General features: G+C 44.7%; 1 protein-coding gene across 3 annotated transcripts in view; it reads left to right on the forward strand.

The window, feature by feature from the left end:
- LOC142567714 (12S rRNA N(4)-cytidine methyltransferase METTL15) overlaps positions 1-19,202 on the forward strand; it is a 275,298-nt gene that overhangs the window by 87,600 nt on the left and 168,496 nt on the right. For 2 of the 3 annotated variants that reach the window (XM_075677894.1, XM_075677893.1), the window contains exon 4: positions 5,564-5,758. The exons of the other annotated variant lie outside the window; for it this stretch is intronic. In XM_075677894.1, the coding sequence (XP_075534009.1) occupies positions 5,564-5,758 (195 nt within the window). The remainder of the gene's footprint in view (positions 1-5,563; positions 5,759-19,202) is intronic. 3 annotated transcript variants of the gene reach the window in all.

Below are 19,202 nucleotides of genomic sequence, written 5' to 3' on the forward strand. Positions count from 1 at the left end.
CACGAAAATCCTAAAGCATTCAGTAGTCCCTTCCAGTACCATCATTAGTCATATATTTCAGCAGTCACTGTCAACAGGGGAGCTGCCGAATGATTGGAAAGTCGGCAAAATCATACCCATCTTTAAGTCAGGTGACAAGGGTGATGTGAGTAATTACCATCCCATGTACTAATAACTAGCGTTCCCTGCAAGCTATTCGAACACATCATTTTTACTAATAACGTTCATCACTTAGAATGTAATAACTTCTTTTTTAAACATCAGCATGGATTCGGAAAAGGCCTTTCATGTGAGACATAACTAATCAAATTCACTACGGATCTTTCTGAAAATATGGACGGCAACGCTCAGACTGACTCAATACTCATAGACTGCACTAAAGCATTTGATCGCGTTGCTCACTGTCGTCTCATTTCTAAACTCTCATGCTGAAACCTTGACAAACTAACAATTTCTTGGATAAGGAACTTTTTGTCTTTTCAAAAACAATCCACTGTCATTGACCAGTACTCTTCCCCTTTCAGTAACGTAACATCAGGCGTAGCTCAGGAAAGTGTCCTTGGACCCTTACTCTTCCTGATTTTCATCAATGACTTGCCATCTAACGTTACATCCAATATTCGACTATTTGCAAATGACTGCGTTATCTACCGTCAAATCTGCTCCCCCGTTGATCATATTGCTCTTCAACATGACCTTCAATGTGTCACTAACTGGTGTTTGGATTGGCAAATGACCTTGAACACTAACAAGTGCAATCTGATGACATTTACTAGTAAAAAACCTTATTCTATTTTCAGTTACTCACTTGGCAATAGTATCGTTGCTCTCGCATCTTCATACAAGTACCTTGGCATTATTCTAACACCGAGCCTTTCATGGTCATTCCACATTGAAAAAATAATGGCTAAAGCATCGCACACTCTCAGATATATAAAACGTAACCTTCACAGCGCTCCTTCACTCACAAGAAGGATAGCTTACCAAACATTAGTGCAACCCCAGCTTGAATTTGCTGCTTCCGTATGTTCACTTCATCAGGCATATCTAATCCACCTTCTCGAGTCGATCCGAAACCGCGCTGCATGTTTCATTGCCAGAGATTATAGCACATTTTCGACAGTAACTAACATCAAGTTGTTGTTATCAATTTCATCTTTGGAATCACGCAGGAATATAGCACTGCTTTGTCTTCTGCACAAAATCATGCTTAGTGTACGCCCATCTACTTTACCACTCGTTCGTCCCTCCCACACATCTAGACTCCTGCATAATCATCCCCGTTTCCAATGAATCTTTGGTCACACTAATGCATTCAACTACTCAGCTTTGCCATGTGTGATTGTGCTGTGGAAGGGTCTTCCTGATAACATAGTTGACATTGACGACCCATTAACCTTCAGACAAAAAATCAGTGCAATATTTGGCTAGTACTTAGCTAAAAACAAGTATCTGATTTAGTTTTTTTTGTTCTTAACTTTATTGTTGTTTATTTATGTAAGCAATTGTGCTAAAATTGTTTCATCATCATCATCAGCCTGTTTACGCCCACTGCAGGGCAAAGCCCTCTCCCATACTTCTCCAACAACCCCGCTCATGTACTAATTGTGGCCATGTCGTCCCTGCAAACTTCTTAATCTCATCCGCCCACCTAACTTTCTGCCGCCCCCTGCTACGCTTCCCTTCCCTTGGAATCCACTCCGTAACCCTTAATGACCATCGGTTATCTTCCCTCCTCATTACATGTCCTGCCCATGCCCGTTTCTTTTTCTTGATTTCAACTAAGATGTCATTAACTCGCGTTTGTTCCCTCACCCAATCTGCTCTCATCTTATCCCTTTAACGTTACATCCATCATTCTTCTTTCCATAGCTCATTGTGTCGTTCGTAGTTTAAGTAAAACCCTTTTCGTAAGCCTCCAGGTTTCTGCCCCGTAGATGAGTACTGGTAAGACACACCAATTATACACTTTTCTCTTGAGGGATAATGGCAACCTGCTGTTCATGATCGAAGAATGCCTGCCAAACACACCCCAGCCCATTCTTATTCTTCCGATTATTTCCGTCTCATGATCCGGATCAGCCGTCACTACCTGCCCTAAGTAGATGTATTCCCTTACCACTTCCAGTGCTTCGCTACCTATCGTAAACTGCTGTTCTCTTTCGAGACTGTTAAACATTACTTTAGTTTTCTGCAGATTAATTTTTAGACCCATTCTTCTGCTTTGCCCCTCCAGGTCAGTGAGCATGCATTGCAATTGGTCCCCTGAGTTACTAAGCAAGGCAATATCATCAGCGAATCGCAAGTTACCAAGGTATTCTCCATTAACTTTTATCCCCAGTTCTTCCCAATCCAGGTCTCTGAATACCTCCTGTAAACACGCTGTGAATAGCATTGGAGAGATCGTATCTCCCTGCCTGACGCCTTTCCTTATTGGGATTTTATTGCTTTCTTTATGGAGGACTACGGTGGCTGTGGAGCCACTATAGATATCTTTCAGTATTTTTACATACAGCTCATCTACACCCGGATTCCGTAATGCCTCTATGACTGCTGAGGTTTCTACAGAATCAAATGCTTTCTCGTAATCAATGAAAGCTATATATAAGGGTTTGTTATATTCCACACATTTCTGTATCACCTGATTGATAGTGTGAATATGGTCTATTGTTGAGTGGCCTTCACGGAATCCTGCCTGGTCCTTTGGTTGACAGAAGTCTAAGGTGTTCCTGATTCTATTTGCGATTACCTTTGTAAATACTTTGTAGGCAACAGACAGTAAGCTGATCGGTCTATAATTTTTTCAAATCTTTGGCGTCCCCTTTCTTATGGATTAGGATTGTGTTAGCGTTCTTCCAAGATTCTGGTACGCTCGAGGTCACGAGGCATTGCATATACAGAGTGGCCAGATTTTCTAGAACAATCTGCCCACCATCCTTGAACAAATCTGCTGTTACCTGATCCTCCCCAGCTGCCTTCCCCCTTTGCATAGCTCCCAAGGCTTTCTTTACTTCTTCCGGCATTACTTATGGGATTTCGAATTCCTCTAGACTATTCTCTCTTCCATTATCTTCGTGGGTGCCACTGGTACTTGTTTGCTTGTGTACTTGTAAGATTGTTTGCTTTACTGTATACTCGAAAGCTAACAACTGTTAGTTTACCTTCCTTTCTTCTTACGTTTATCTATTTCACATTCTTTGTTGAATATTTGAATCATGTTCTGTTCATATTTATGTAAAAAAAAACAAGTGTTTGCTCCACGATTGTTATCTGTAACGCCCCGCTCACGCAATACTCCTTCTGGAGCCTGTGAGGTATGTGAAATAAAAATAAAATACTTTTCAAATGGTTGTGTGCACTTCGGGGAAAGTCAATAGTGAGGTTGGGCCATACAAACGTTGAGAGTGGGCCATGCAAATTTTGGGGGTAGGCCAAGTCAATTTTGGGCGCCTGCCAGGTCGGTTTTGACATGGGTCAACTTTGTTTCCGAATCGGGCAATGGTAAAAGCAATGGCATCCATCCGATGCCATTGCTTTTCACCGTAGGATTTTGCAGTGTGAGCCATAGCAGGTCTAGCGCCAGGAATGTGGCCTGGTCACATAAGTTTTCTTGCCATCGTAGGTTAACGCCGGACAGTTGCCTTCATGGGCACACAGGGCTTTCGCCCAAGTAAATAAATGGAAGCAAGCATGAGGACAGAGCAAAGAACGAGAGCAGCACTGCCCTCGTGTGGTGCCCATTACAGCACTGTGCCGCACCAACATGCTCAAATTCCAGATTTTTCCTTTAGAAATCGATTCATCGAATTGATCAGCTTTCTGTGGCATGAAAGAGAACATTAATATATTTTATTCATTCGTTATTGATGCTATCAAATTCAGTCGCTAAGGCAGTGCCTATGAAGCATTCAGTATATGTGGAGGACCTGCAAAATGGCTGCCATTCTTTCAGCATAGCTCCATCTGAAACATGGATGCAGTTAGCTGTAAACGAACTATTTCAGTGGTTATACTAAAATGGTTTTTATTTTACATCAAAAAGAAAAAAGTGGTAGTACTATTTTTGCATGCATGGCAGTTACAGCCAGAACCAGTCTTACTGTTCTGAGAATACACGGTCTGCTAAAACAAAAAGAACGCAAATTTTCAGTTTAAACATTTCCCAAAATGCAGTTTTATTCCTCACACAATCGTACTGACACCAAAAGCAAATAAATCACTGAACATCATAAATATCCTGTTGCAGAAAAACTGTAGTTCCCATACAGACCTCAGCTGTTAATCTCTGCCCTGTCTGAGTAATCGTTAAATTAAAGTGTGGGGATGTCTAGGCTATATAAAAAATTGTTCAGTTTTTGTGGGATGTATGTCCAGCTTAATCATCTCTAGTTCATACTTCTTGTGATGACTAGATTGTCCAAGTTTGTCAGTGGCGCGCACCTATCCTCACTTGCATGGTGTTTGCACAATACTTAGACTTGGCAACAAGCAATGCTAACAGAATTGGTCTGTGTTGAAGAATTGTTATGCTTGATTCTGTTGCTCTGAAGCAGTGAACAATGAGTGTCATTTGCTGTGGCAGATGTGAAATGCATATACAAAAGCAAGGAGTTAAAACATTTCTGGCATGTAGTACTGCATTCTTCATTTTGCCATGAATAATGTGTGTCAGAGTCACCAGCTGGACCATTAGATACCAGGAAACAACTAGGTTGCTCTTCTTACAAAGTAATATAATAAATGTAATAGTAAGCGATAGTATCCATAGTGTCCTAGAGACATGTGCTCTCTTCGAATGCAGTGTTCAGGCTGAGGTCGTGTTCTGAATCAGTCACCTTCAGGACACCAGTTTTAGCAGATTCTGGCCACACTGTGGCAGCCAAAAATGAAACTATAGCTTGTGGAGATCATTAAAAAATTGAGTGCTGGATTGTAGTGCTTTCCTGGCACAGAGCAAACTGCCCACGAGCATTCTTTGAGAACACCTGCATTGAAGCCTCGCCTGCCACAGCAAATCACAACTGTTGCACTGGTGCCCTTGGATGTGTGGCCACTGAATTAACCCTCTGAAAATCATACTTCCAAACTTGTATACTTTCAGTGGCTTATTCTAAGCGTAAAGTGATATCACGCACATGTCACAAAGATATGTTAACAGCTTGCTTGTCACAGTAAGCTTTACAATATTGTTCACTGCTTGAAGAAGGGGTTTAAAGGCTTCAGTGGCAATTCTGAAATCTCTTATGGTGCTGCCAACATTCATACTTAGAAATTTGAAATTTCATTGCCCGCATAAGGACACTGTAATCCTGCAAAGGTCGATACACAATCGGCTGACATGAAAAGGTATAACACGAGGCAATGCTCTCTTTGCTGAAGCGACCAATGGTGTGAGATTTCTATAAGTATATTAAGTATAGTACTGGTAGGACTGGTAAGTATAGTATTTCACCTGTTTTAGTGATTGCCCAGCAGTGCAAGGTGACGATTCCATCCATTAGAAGACTTGCTCGCGTGCCTTCTTGGGGATGGGTGATCTTCTCCTAAGCATGGTGCTCTGCAGTGCGGGACGCCTGGTGCCCCTGCTGGGTCGGTTCAGTGAGCTGGGCTCCCTGCTGGAACGCCATGGAGTGTCTCCGGGCAGCCTGGACGGCGCACTGATCGACTGTGGCTGCTCCTCCATGCAGATGGACGACCCCCAGCGGGGATTCGGATTGGCACACCAGGGGCCCCTCGACATGCGCATGGATGCAGCCAGGCAAGGCAGAGCCAACCCACTAAATGTTCACAATCCCTTCACTGCTATGAGCAGTGCACCCTGGTCACTGACATGCTACGGTTTACGAAAGGGCATGTAGGCATAGTCACACGAGTCAGCTGCCAGAGGCTGCTCCAAGCTTCAGTGATATTAATCGCAAAGCAAGCCGGCCCGTACTATTTTTGTTGCAAAAGCCAGTTGCCTGGGTAAAGTAGTGAATGTTTACTCCTTTGTCCTGCATGCCTCTGCGACAAATACAGTGGAACAGCAGCTAGTTCGTGGGGCCACCCTTATAACTTGCTTATAGCACACTGAAATCCAGCCCGAGTGCAAAGAAAACGTTTGCAAAGCATGGTTTACCTCTCTCTGTACGAGTTTGGCATTGTGGGCCATTGGTCACTCCACAAAAGTGCCCGTTTAGGTGTGGCACATGCAGGACACCTGTTTGCACAACCGTGTGCAACACTTGCCGTTTTTGCCTTGGTGCTATGTCATCGGGCCTCACCATAGCTTCAGAGCCACCGCTGCCACTAGGTACACTTGGGAGCTAGTGATGGCTGCTCTGTCGTGCAGCTTTGGCAATAATGCATGCAACACCAAGGGGGACAGCATCTCTGTGTGTGTTTCAAAGGCCACTGCTGTAGCCAATAAAGAATTTTAAAAAGTTGTTTGCATGCCATGCAGGCTCTCAGTTTGGTGGCATCTGTGAAATCTTCAGGGGACCATGGCAAATTGTTCGTTATTATTAAAACTTGTTATAATAGCCCCAAAATTAGCCATTCTGCCCATCAACACATCAGTTTGTTAGTTGTCACTTATGAACTATCCACAAAAACGTCGCTGTGGTTCTCAGCCCATGCTGTTGCTATTTTCCATAGATTCTACTGCCCCGAGGGGCCCCCCATTCAATATGAAAATAAATTCAATTCAATGCATCACCAAAGCACCGTACGCACTGAGTGGTGCACGCAAAAGAGGTGCTGACGCCAAGAAAACCACTGACAAAGAGGAAGTTTCATGATGCCTCCAAAGTGCAGTGTTTATTTTTCTTTGTTTGTTTTTCACATTCTTTGCCATGGACACTGCAACTGTCTTGCTCGAGGAAGACACCTGAACTATTCCAAAGTGCAAGCACATGTTTACAACACCGTCCAGAAAGTGCAACCCTGTGGCATCTCGCTAAGCACAGAGGTTACATTTCTCCGAGCTTGTAGCTGGTACAGCTGCAGAAAGAAGCGCGACAGAAAGGAGAGAAATGCGCAGAAAAAATCCCAAAGGAAGGAAAGAAAACTTGTCTCGGCAGAGCATGTGCTCACAAAACCTTATGCTTCAGCACCTCCTTAATAAAAAAAAAAGTAATAAGTCATCTTTCGCATTTTTTTCCCTCCTATTCTTTCCCTCGGGTTTTCCGAATCCATGCACCGCGACATCCGCTTTCTGCTTCTTGTCATCTGTGTTAACGATGACAATATTGGTGTTAACGATAACAATTATACAGTGGCAACTCAGTTAGCTGGCAAGTTTATAGAGTTCCAAACAAGACACAAGTTCAAAGGAAACTTGAAATGGTGAGCAGTAATCCTAACGAAGAAAAGTTCCCTTGTGGAAACGTTGGCTTCAGTAATATTCTTTGTTCAGCTACTGCTCAAGATAACATGGAATGGACCAAACCACAGAGGATGTATTTTGTAGCCTCATTCACTGTCAAAATAATTTGAAGACGGCGTTCTGAGAGACACCTTGCTCTGCCGTGAATGTGTTTGCTAGCTCTGCGCGGTCCATGAAAACGGCGTAAATGAGACTGTTTGCAGTGCAGTCCTTCTGGCTCCATTATGCTGAGTTGCTTGTGGCGGCCATGAACCCCACTCTCATCATTTGGTTTTTAAATGTGTGTGCATGCCATAATGACAAGGTATTAATGAGGACCCTGTACTGAACCTTCTGGTTGCTTTCTTATGTTGTACAGCAATGACAAAACAGTCTAGGGGTGTGAGAATACAGTAATACAATAACTCAAACTTGCATATCTCGAAAACTGGTCCAAGTCGAAATTTTCCACGACACCGAACAATTTCCCCTATGTGCTATGTATTTCTTGCCCTTTATCCCGAAGTATTCTTGGGCCAAATTGCTGATATCTCGAAATCTTGTCTGAGAGCAGGACAAAAACTCCACTACCAGAACGTTTAACAAGCTCCGTGCAAGGCTGCCGTGCCTACCACAAAGCGGATCATTTCCCCGAATGTCTAGTTGGAACCTAGTGGCATAGCAACTTCGTCGAGCAACGATGTGGCACGTCATGTGACCTGACAGACCTTCCTCCATTTTTCCTTCCTCCATGCCTTCCTTCATGCGTGCGCAGGGTCAGGCCCTGCAAAATAGCATGCTTGACGCAGTTAGTTTTGTTCGCTTTGGGCAACCCCCGTGATTTACAATTGGTGGTGTTCTGATTTCCGTTTAAATTTTATTCTGTGCAATGCACACGGTATGTATTTATGTTCTACACAACGTAGAATAAAAACGCACATGTCACATGCATTCCGATAAATGCTGCCCGCATAGCACGTACTCATAAAGGCTCACGTCTCTTGCATTTGCAATGCATGTGGCACGGACTTACCGTAAACGGTGCTACAGAAAGCGACGTGAGCATTCATGAGTACGTGCTATGCAGACAGGTTGTGAATTTGCTGTCACTGAAGTCGCTGGGATGGCTACAAATGTAGGGGACGGTGAAGGTGGCAATGACTAAAGACCTCGAGAGGCGCCGACATAAGCCAAAAGCAAGAAACATGCTTTGCTTGCTGTGAAACAAAGTTGAATGCAGCGGGGGGAATGATCCTCTCATGTGATGTTTGAAGCAGCTCGAGGATGCCTTTCTAAGTCCAAGTGCTACCATGAAGCAGACCAGCCTTGCACAGTTTTTATGTACTGAATAAAATGGCAGTGCCGAAAAATGGAGCTGGTTGATATCGCTGGAAAGTTTTTTTTTTTTTCTTTGAAACCTTTACGAAGAGCCAGTTTTGAACCTCTTGTTGAAAAGCTTTTCATTTATGGTGAATTTTTTAGAAAACTCGACTTCTCACTGCAGTTTCCGCAACTTTGCTTATCTTGAAAATCTGCTTATCTTGATATATTTTTCTGATTTTACTACTTTGAGTTAACGAAGTATTACTCAGAACGACAGAAAGCTGAGCTAGTTGGTAAGGATTCATTATGCAAAAAAGGTGAGGCATGCAGGCAGGACGCAAGAGAAGAGAAGTGGACAACACGAACGCTGACTATCAACTGAAGGGAGCACTGAGGCGAAAAAAGAAAGAAGACACAAAACTCATCTGTGCATTCTCTGGAATGGTGCGGTTGCATGTCAGTTGGGTACATGTGCCGGTCTACGTGAGAGATAGCTGTTAAGGCCCTTAATCTCTTCCTTATGTAAAGTAATCGAAGGCTGACTCACGCATGCACTTCCACCATTATAGATATGCCATGCCTCTACCATAAGACGCGCATCTTCATTCTTGTGCCTGTACAATATTACGCATTCATCTAACTCTGGCGTGCAGTTGCAATCTTGGCAATGTAGGGAAAGATTAGAAGGCGATCCACCAGTTAACGGTCTTTTATGTTCCATTAACCTTTGAATTATACACCCCATTTGCCCTGAGTAGAACTTGCCACAGCTAAAGGGAACTTTATCGTTCCCTTTAGCTGTGGCCAGTTCTACGCTCTTGTCTGAAGTTTTGGAAAACATGCTGAAGCACTAACACAATGAAAAGTGATAATGCCATTATGTTCAACAAAAACAGATTTAAAATAAGTATTGGACCCTTCAGAGATAATGGCAACATTAGAGCATGACTGCTCATTAATGACCGCAGAAGTTGAGTTGGACACAGGAAGAACAACTGTTCTCCAGAATTTGGATGGGTTTTCTTTAAGGAATGTCATCAGGGTGTTGTTTAGTAGCAGTCTCTAGCCTTCTGCATTTTATTCTTAAGAATGTTCTTAGGTGATGCTAGCATTGAGTTTTGTCGAACTTTTCGGGGTGCGAGAGCCACGACGAAGACACTTTATCCGGCAAATCAACTGTATAGTATCTCTAGTATACCATCAGCGCTTTCAGTTTCGCTTTATACACTCTTTGGGTATGAACTTAGTTATGCATTCTTCGACAACGTTGCAAAACATTTCAACTAACAAGTCAACACTTAAGGCATCACTCGAAAACATACTTATCAAAATAGTATGGTGCAAGCGAGGCGACGATGGAATTATCAGCTCTAGAAAAGTTGAGGACAGTAATGTGTGTAGGCTTATTGGGCTCTAGAGCAACATCTAAACAGACATATACCACCTTGTTATTTGAGATGCCTTCAACAACGTCACATTCACTATACAAGAACTCATCACTCAGGAAGACCAAATCCAAAATGGCAGATTCTCGTGTGTACGAGTTAATGACCTGTGTTAAATCATATGATAATGAAAGGTTGATTAGACAGTCACATGGCTCGATCACATCCTGTTGAAGACAGAGAATGCCAGTCTATGCAAGGGGGCATTAAAGTCACCTATTATTAACTTGCTATCCTGTAGCCTGTTTCCTGCGATATATTCCGTAACAGCCTGGATTGAGTTGACATCATTTGGTGGTCAGTATACAGTATGCCAATCGCAATACTGAAGCCACCAAAGTCGATCTTGCAACAAACAGATTCGCTGTGAAGGAGCTCCGGTAGCAAGACTTATCTAATATCTTGAGAAAGAAAAAACACTATGCCACCACCACGACCACCACTTCTGTCATTTTTCAATACTGAGTAATCCGGGGGCAAAAATTCACTTTCAGAAATGGAGTCTTTTACCCATGTCTCAGTGACATATTACCGATCATTTGTAACATTCAGCAAGCCAGCTGAAGCAAACATATTTATTAACCAAGCTGCGCACATCAAAGTTCAGAATTTTCAGTTTCATTTTATTTGGGTGTCAGTTGGAATTTCTGGGAGCTATATTATCAGCTGTCCTGACAGCGCACTTTCTGACGTCGCTCCACTTGTACCCAACATTGTCGATAATCAGGTGCTCTTGATGCAACCATACTTTCCTTGCAACTTCTCTGAGTTCAGCAGAATTATGCCACAGCGATCTGCACACCTGCCGCATGTGCACAGAAAAGTCTTTACTCATATAAATTTTCGAATCTTTCAGTTTTCGTGTGTTATGATATCTGATTTAGTTTAAAAATCCAACAGTTTGATAATGACAGTTCTATCTTTCCCGGTCCTTTTAAGCCCAAGTCTGTGACAGCACTCGATGTTATTACACGTGACATCAAGCTTTGACGTCAGCATGCACAGTACTGTAGTAAGAAGGGCCTCAGGTGTTTCATTTGGTGTTTCAGATAATCCGTGAATAACCAAGCTATTTCATTGTGACTGATCTTCAAGGTCGTTGGTCGTTGTTCTTACGCTTCAGTTTTTGTATCAGCTTCACCCGCTTTCGCTTTTAGCCGAAGTGGGTGAGATAGTCCGTCACCATGACAATCCACTTATTTCCGGATGTTGACGCCGGAAATGGTCCCAACAAATCCATCCCGATCTGCTGAAATGGTCGGCAAGGAGGCTTGATCGGCTGTAGTAATCCTGCTGGCCTTGTTGGTAGTGTCCTGTGTCGCTGACAGTCTCGACGTAACGGGCGATGTCGGCGGTCAGACACGACCAGTAATACCTTTCCTGTACCCTCGACAGCGTTCGGGAGAACCCGAGGTGCGCAGTGGTTGGATCATCATGTAGGGTGTGTAGTACTTCTCGACGCAGTGCTAATGGAACAACAAGAAGGTAGTTGGCGCAAGCTGGTGAGAAGTTCTGCTTCACGAGCAGGTTGCTTGTAGCATGAACGAAGACAATCGGCGCTTAAATGCCCTAGGGACAATGTCAGTGTTCTCTTCCAAATACTCGACGAGGCCTTTTAGGTCCGGGTCTGCTTGTTGCTGTTTAGTGAAGTCTTTCGCGCTTATTATTTCGAGGAAGTCATCGTCGTCCTCGTCGTCTTGCGGCGGGGGATCGATGGGGGCACGTGATAGGCAGTCGGCGGCAGAGTGTTCTCGTCTGGACTTGTAGATTACCGTGACGTCATATTCTTGCAGTCTGAGGCTCCACCTCGCCAGCCGTCCTGAAGGGTCCTTTAATTTAGCTAGCCAACACAATGCGTGATGGTCGCTGACGACTTTGAATGGCCTGCCATATAGGTAAGGGCGGAATTTTGCTGTAGCTCAAATGATGGCGAGGCATTCTTTTTCAGTCGTAGAGTAATTGCCTTCCGCTTTTGACAGTGACCGGCTAGCATACGATATCACCCGTTCAAGTCCTTCTTTCCTCTGAACTAGGACGGCACCGAGGCCTAGGCTACTGGCGTCAGTGTGGATTTCGGTATCGGCGTCCTCGTTGAAGTGTGCAAGTACCGGCGGCGACTGCATGCGTCATTTGAGTTCTTCAAATGCGTCGGCCTGCGGCGTTTCCCACTTGAAGTCAACATCACATTTAGTGAGACGTGTCAAAGGCTCGGCGATGCGTGAAAAGTTCTTCACAAAGCGCCTGTAGTAGGCACACATGCCAAGGAATCTACGCACTGCCTTCTTGTCGATGGTCTGTGGGAACTTTGCAATGGCAGCTGTTTTCTGCGGGTCGGGGCGTACTCCGGATTTGCTGATGACGTGGCCTAGGAACAGAAGCTCATCATAAGCGAAGCGGCACTTTTCTGGCTTCAGAGTGAGCCCTGATGATTTGATGGCCTCTAATACTGCCGGAAGCCGCCTAAGGTTCCCATGTCCATGATGCGCTGAAACGTTGCAGGTGCCGAGCACAGTCCGAATGGCATGACCTTGAACTCGTAGAGACCGTCTGGCGTGATGAAGGCGGTCTTTTCACGATCCCTCTCGTGGACTTCTATTTGCCAGTAGCCAGACTTGAGGTCCATCGACGAGAAGTATTTAGCGTTGCAGAGCCGATCCAATGCATCGTCTGTCCGCGAAAGGGGGTATATGTCCAACTGGTGTTTGTCAAATCCTCGATGACGTCGAAAAGCAGTCTTTGTGTCATCAGAGAAGACTTCTCAGCTGTTGCTGCTTGCTCATGGGGACACTTGGATTTACGTCTAAGTCTGGTTTAAGGACTGTGGTCGGCGGGGTAGATGCAGAAGAATCTCAGAGGACAAAGGCATTGCTTGTTTCCACAATTTCCTCGATATACACGATTGTCGTGCCATTACTGATGTGCTTGAACTCCTGGCTGAAGTTTGTCAGCAACACTTCAGTTTTCCCTTCGTGCAGTCGAGCGATCCCTCTTGCGACGCAAATTTTATGGTCGAGCAGTAGATGTTGGTCACCCTCAGTGACGCCTTCTACGTTGGCAGGTGTTTTGGTGCCGACGGAAATAACAATGCTGGAGCGAGGCGGGATGGTGACTTGACTTTCAAGCGCGCTTAAGGCATGGTGATTACGAGAGCTCTCCGGTGGTATCGCTCGATCTTCCGACAGCGTTATCGACCTCAACTTCAGGTCGATGATTGCGCCATGTTGGTTCAGGAAGTCCATGCCGAGAATGACGTCTCATGAACACTGTTGGAGGATAGTGAAGGTGGCAGGTTAAGACCGGTCACGAATGGTAATTCTTGCCGTGCAGATTCCAGTCGGCGGGATGGGGTGTCCTCCAGCGGTCCGAATTTGAGGGCCTTCCCATGCAGTCTTAACTTTCTTCAACTGGGCGGCGATGGGTCCACTCATGACGGAGTAATCGGCTCCTGTGTCTACTAAGGTGGTGACCTCATGGCCGTCGAGGAGCACATCAATGTAGGTGGTTCTTTGTCTTGCATTACAATTAGGTCTTGGCATCAGATCACGGCTGCATCGCGTTGGCCTATGGCTGATACGTGGCGTCGCCAGGTCGTCTTTCGTCGGCGTATTCTTTGCTTCCAGACTTCGTCACGACGGCGGCGTGTCGTTATGTCGTCGAGGTATTTTCTTTGGCGTCTTCGTTGGCGGCGGAGGATCTTCGTCAGTTCGACAAACAGCAACTGCACCTCCATCGGTTGCTGCTTTTAGTTTTCCGGATATGGACTCGCAGACCGGCCCCATTCTGGGCCAGTGTATGGTCAGCGCTGCGGCGACAGGTAGTGGCCTGGTGACGGCGAACGGGACGATCGTCGAGGGCTCCACTGAGTGGCGGTGAGGTAGTCGGCGATATCGCGAGGTTGTTTGCCAATCTGTGGTCGCAGCACGTTAATGGCGAACCCTCGCAGTCCCATCTCCCAGTATGGGCATCGGCGGTAGATGTGCCCGGATTCTCCGCAGTGATAGCAAAGCGAATGGGGGTGGGGGCACGCCAAACATCTGTCTTCCTTGGAATGCCACGTGAGGTGACGGGTTGGCGTGCTGGCAGGGGGGGTGGTGGTGGACGACGGAACTGTGTCGTCACCGGGCCTTGCCGTGGGCACGGAGGGAGAACATGACTGAGGCTGCGGCGATTCAAGGGCTACTCTGAGTTGTTGTTGGAGCTCCTTAGGTACGGCGTCGGCAATCGAAGCCACTTGAGGCTGTGATGAGGGGAACAGCTTCTGTAGGTCCTCCCACACGACCGCTCGGATAGTCTCGCGCAGGTCGTCGAGGGCCAGTGACTGAACTCCGGCGTAGCTTGTCGAGTTCGTGCGGCAGTTGAATTGCCGGTTCCGCATTTCCAGTGTTTTCTCGATGCTAGTAGCCTCGCAAAGAAACTCGTCGACAGTCTTCGGTGGGCTTCGTACCATTCCGGCAAAAAGTTCCTCCTTCACACCCCTCATGAGAAGGCGGACTTTCTTCTCCTCGGGCATATCCGGGTCGGCGTGGTGGAACAGACGGTTCATTTCTTCCGTGAATATGGCAATGTTCTCGTTAGGTAGCTGCACTCGATCGTCCAGCATGGCTTCGGCCTTTTCCTTGCGCACGATGCTCGTAAAGGTAAGAAGGAAGCAGCTCCGGAACAGGTCCCATGTTGTCAAGGTCGACTCCTGGTTCTCAAACCATGTTCTGGCGGCATCTTCTAAGGCAAAGTATACATGCTGCAGCTTGTCGTCGGAATCCCAGTTGTTGAAAGTCACAATTCGTTCGTTGGTCTCCAGCCAGGATTCTGGGTCTTCAGTCGTTGCTTTATGAAAGGTTGGTGGGTCCTGAGGTTGTTGTGGGATAACAGGGAATGCTGAGGCAGCCATTTGGGTTGTTTTGACTACGATCTTCTTTGTCGTCTCAGGGAGAAGTCCGTGCTTTGGGGGCAGTCCTTGCAGTCTGCGGCTAGCACGCTGGTCTTGGACGATGTTGTTTTTGCCCTCGGCCTTCAAGCTTGGATCGCGGCTTTGCGGAGGCGTTCAGTACATGAACGCACTAGCACCTCCACCAGATATCACGTGGTAGTGAGGGTTAAGAAGGCTACATAACTGTGATTAACAAAACGAGCGTTTTATTGGGCGAACTTGTGCTTTCAAAAACAGGCTACACTGAAAGAACAACGGTAGCGGTGAACATGATCGGCGGTTGTCGAAAATCTGATCAGCAGGTCAAGCGCGTCGGCTTTTATAGATCAGTTGTCGAATGTTCCAGAAAAATCGCTGGGACCCGCATGCCTTCCACAAAGTTCTACTCCATTCGCGCTGCACATACATGCAATCAGATTACGCAATTCGGCGACAACAGACAGTGGATGGAACCATCGATAACATTCCAGAAACCTCAGACACATGTAAGCGCGTCGGTAACATTTGTTAGGCGGTGAAACGTGTCGCCCGATAAAGACAAGTACACATGTCAATAGTGTCATCCCAGTGCGGAAGACGCTATCAGCCGTGGGGGCAGAGTGCACTCAAAAGCGTGGCTGGCTTCGCCTAATTCATCACCGCCTATGTAAAGATATCGTCGATGTGGCATGGAACCGTATCATTCGTCGCCGACTCCCAAATTCACCAAAAGGAATTGTTTTCTCATTCAAATTCTCTGTTTTCAGTTGCCCAATAATTCGGAAAATTCTGCAGCCCCTTTCCGTGTAAGAAAAAAACGATTGGTGTCTCTACTTATTTGCATAAAAGATCGAATTTCAATACAACAAAATTTCTATACAGCAAAGCAAATTTATGATTTTGCCTACTTTGTTATGTAGAGGTTTAACTTTATTTGATAAAAGATGGAATTTCAATATAACAAAATTTTCATATGATGAAGACGAATACTTACCCACTTCATTATATTGAGGCCTAACAGGATATGCAATACAGGACATCCCATTTTCTGTTTGAGAACATGAATTAAATGTGATATCAGCGGGCTGGCAGCTTGTGCCCATAACGCAAGGTGTGACTGTAGACACTGGATAGCATGCCATAAGGTTGGGGTAGAATGGCTATGCACAAAAAGTGGTGGTTGATAAGGTACCACGAGAGAAGTGCCACTCCTAGCACTTTTTGCTATAATTTCCAATCGCTCTGCTTCAGTTGCTAGCAGCTTTCATAGTGCTGCTCCACTACAGTTGGCCGGACATGTCGGAAAGCATTGCACTGCATGGGCGAAATGCAGTGCTGGAACATCGGCCAGTCCGCAGCATGGGCTGTCGGTTAATTAAGCGGTGGATCCGTAGCCCCAGTGTTTTTCACCTCGACTTTGTTGTGAAACCTCACTGGCACAAATGGTGCACAAAACTCTATCCCAGCATGAGGGCAGTATAGCTCACTCGAAGCAGAGCAGCGTGTTGGCCTGACAAATTGTGTATAGCTGGCATAACGTGGCTCAGCAGAGGAGTTTCTGTGTACATGCTCAATCTTCGTAATGTGAAATAAATTTTGCATGGAATAGCCTGCCAAGTGAAAAAAAAAAAAGAATTGGCAAGAAATAATACAAGAAACGAGGCATGGCATTCAACAAGCCCTGTATGTTGACTGAAAGAACTTTACCCATTGAATGGTGGTAAGGGATAAAACCTATAACCTGCAGTGAACATTCTACAAGAAATAGTCTTTGGTGCATTAAATGCAGTTGATGTGTATGTGGCACTTACCATTGAGAAAATAGTAGATATAAAATGAAGAAGAAACCATAGTGTATCCATTGTAAGAGCACTGTATGCGTACAGGCACTGTCAGAGTTGTACGCATGTATGCTATCGGGGAAAGAAAGAGAACCGAATGCAGACACACCAGCGTAGGACACTGTGAACACTTGTAAAGATGCCTTGTGACCTAGTTGACAGTAGTTTTTTCGTTGCTATTTAACAAAAGCTCTTAGGTTAGCATAATGTATTCATTGGTTAGACACTGTCCACCACCGGTAACCGCTGCTCTTGGTGCCTTAGGGTCATCACATTTGGTCACTCAACCTTTATTGATAGCGAAGCTCTTTCTTCTGGAAGTTTAAGTTTGTCATGTTGCTCTAAACATTTGAGGACATTCAACGGCTGCAGAATGTCTTAACGTCTAAGTGTCATTAGCCGTTCAATGGCGCATGCTCACAGTAGAAGCACTGATGGGCTGTACAAACCGCAGTGTCCCATCACTGTCTCTCGTGTAGCCATCCCTGCTCAGAGAATGACAGTGTCGTGTATCTGGGCCCACATACACTACCTACCGCAGTTAGCAATTGCATCTGCTTGGGAGAGAGGAGGCGACTGGGAATGCACATCTTGAGTGACTTATTGTGCTTTCAAGAGGGATTGTTTTGAATGACTTGAGTTGCGAGACACATTTATGCCTTTGATAGCACCACAGCTTTGTTGGTATGCCAAAAGAAAATTTATTTATTTGTTTATTTATTTATTTCAGATACCCTCATTGCCCACAGGGCATTATTGAGGGTAGTGGTACACACATTTCAATAAATTTGTTACAAAAGGAGGCAACGCATATATATAATATATATATATATATGTGTATGTATATATATATATATACCAGAACAAACACATAATTCACAACCAGGAACATGAAGTGAGTTCAAAATTATAGAAATACCAAGAAACGCTAAATCACACAAAGAAAAGTTGCAAATTGCAAAATGCCACCATTAGCACAAATATGAACACAGCAAATCTGGGGGGAAAATACCTAAGAATGTGCATGATTACAAGGAAAAAGTAAATGGAACCAAAGCTATGGCAAGCAATAATGTATTGATAATTTCTTCCTAAATTCATCAAAGTCTTTCGAAAGTGCAATATCCCGTGGTAGCTGGTTCCAGTCCAACACTGTTTTTGGAATGAATGAATTCCTGCAGGATGTTGTACGGCACTGTGAAACACCAACTTTGCATGGATGATCTAAGCGGGATGAAACATACGTTGGCGGCGTGAGTAATGTATCTTTAAGGGTGGAATTATGTGGTAAATTTTAAAACACAGACAGAGGTGTGATATTTTCCTGCGCATTGAGAGAGGGGTCAGTGACACTGTGTTTTTCATTTCTGTGATGCTGGACAAACGATCATAGTTACGGAAGATGAAACGTGCTGCTCTGCTCTGTACGGCTTCGAAGGCGTCGATAAGAGAGTTAGTGTAAGGGTCCCATACTGAGTTAGCATAATCTAATTTGGAGCAGACAAGCGATTTGTACAGAAAAAGTTTAACAGGTGTCGGGGCTAAGGAAAAATTCCGTTTCAGATATCCAAGCATGTGGTTAGTGGAAGCGATGATAGAAATATTTATTTATTTATTTATTTGGTACATACTGCTAGCCTTAACGAAGGCTTTGGCAGGAAAGGGTACATTCATAAAAGGGAAAATACATCATTCACACAGGGTTCAACGATAATCGTTTACAAGAGGCCTTGGCTTTGGGTTAAAAAACAAGCTTATACATACTCACGTACAGCGATATAGACAATGCACATTCATGGCGACAATAGAACATGATGTAAAAACCACATTTCATCATGTAGCAACAAAGATATGGTTAGACAGCTTTGACAAAAAAGAATCGAGGGTTGTACAATCGACAACTTCTTGTGGTAACATATTCCATTCTCTGATAGCTTGCGGGAAGTATGAATATCTGAAGGTGTCATTGTGAAACCTATACTCAGATAATTGTTTATTGTGTTTCGTTCTTGTAATTCTAGCGTTAGTGTACTAAAAACTTATTTTTGTCTATTTTTAGGGCATTGCTCTGGAGCATAAACAGGAATTTTAGTCGGAGATATCTAGCACGATCGCTAATTGTTGGGAGTCCGGCTAAGCGTAGAAGTTCAGTTGGGGAATCATGACGACGGTATTTATTATAAATGAATCTTACTGCTTTTCTTTGTACGTTCTCTAACTTCGCTATGGCACATTTAGTGTATGGAAACCAGCATATGGCGCCGTATTCTATAACGGAGCGAATGAGTGACGTGTACGCGAGTAGTTTGGTGTTGGGTGAAGGGAAAAAAGCGCTGAGAATG

This window comes from Dermacentor variabilis, unplaced genomic scaffold (assembly GCF_050947875.1).
Source record: "Dermacentor variabilis isolate Ectoservices unplaced genomic scaffold, ASM5094787v1 scaffold_14, whole genome shotgun sequence".
Lineage (NCBI taxonomy): Eukaryota > Metazoa > Arthropoda > Arachnida > Ixodida > Ixodidae > Dermacentor > Dermacentor variabilis.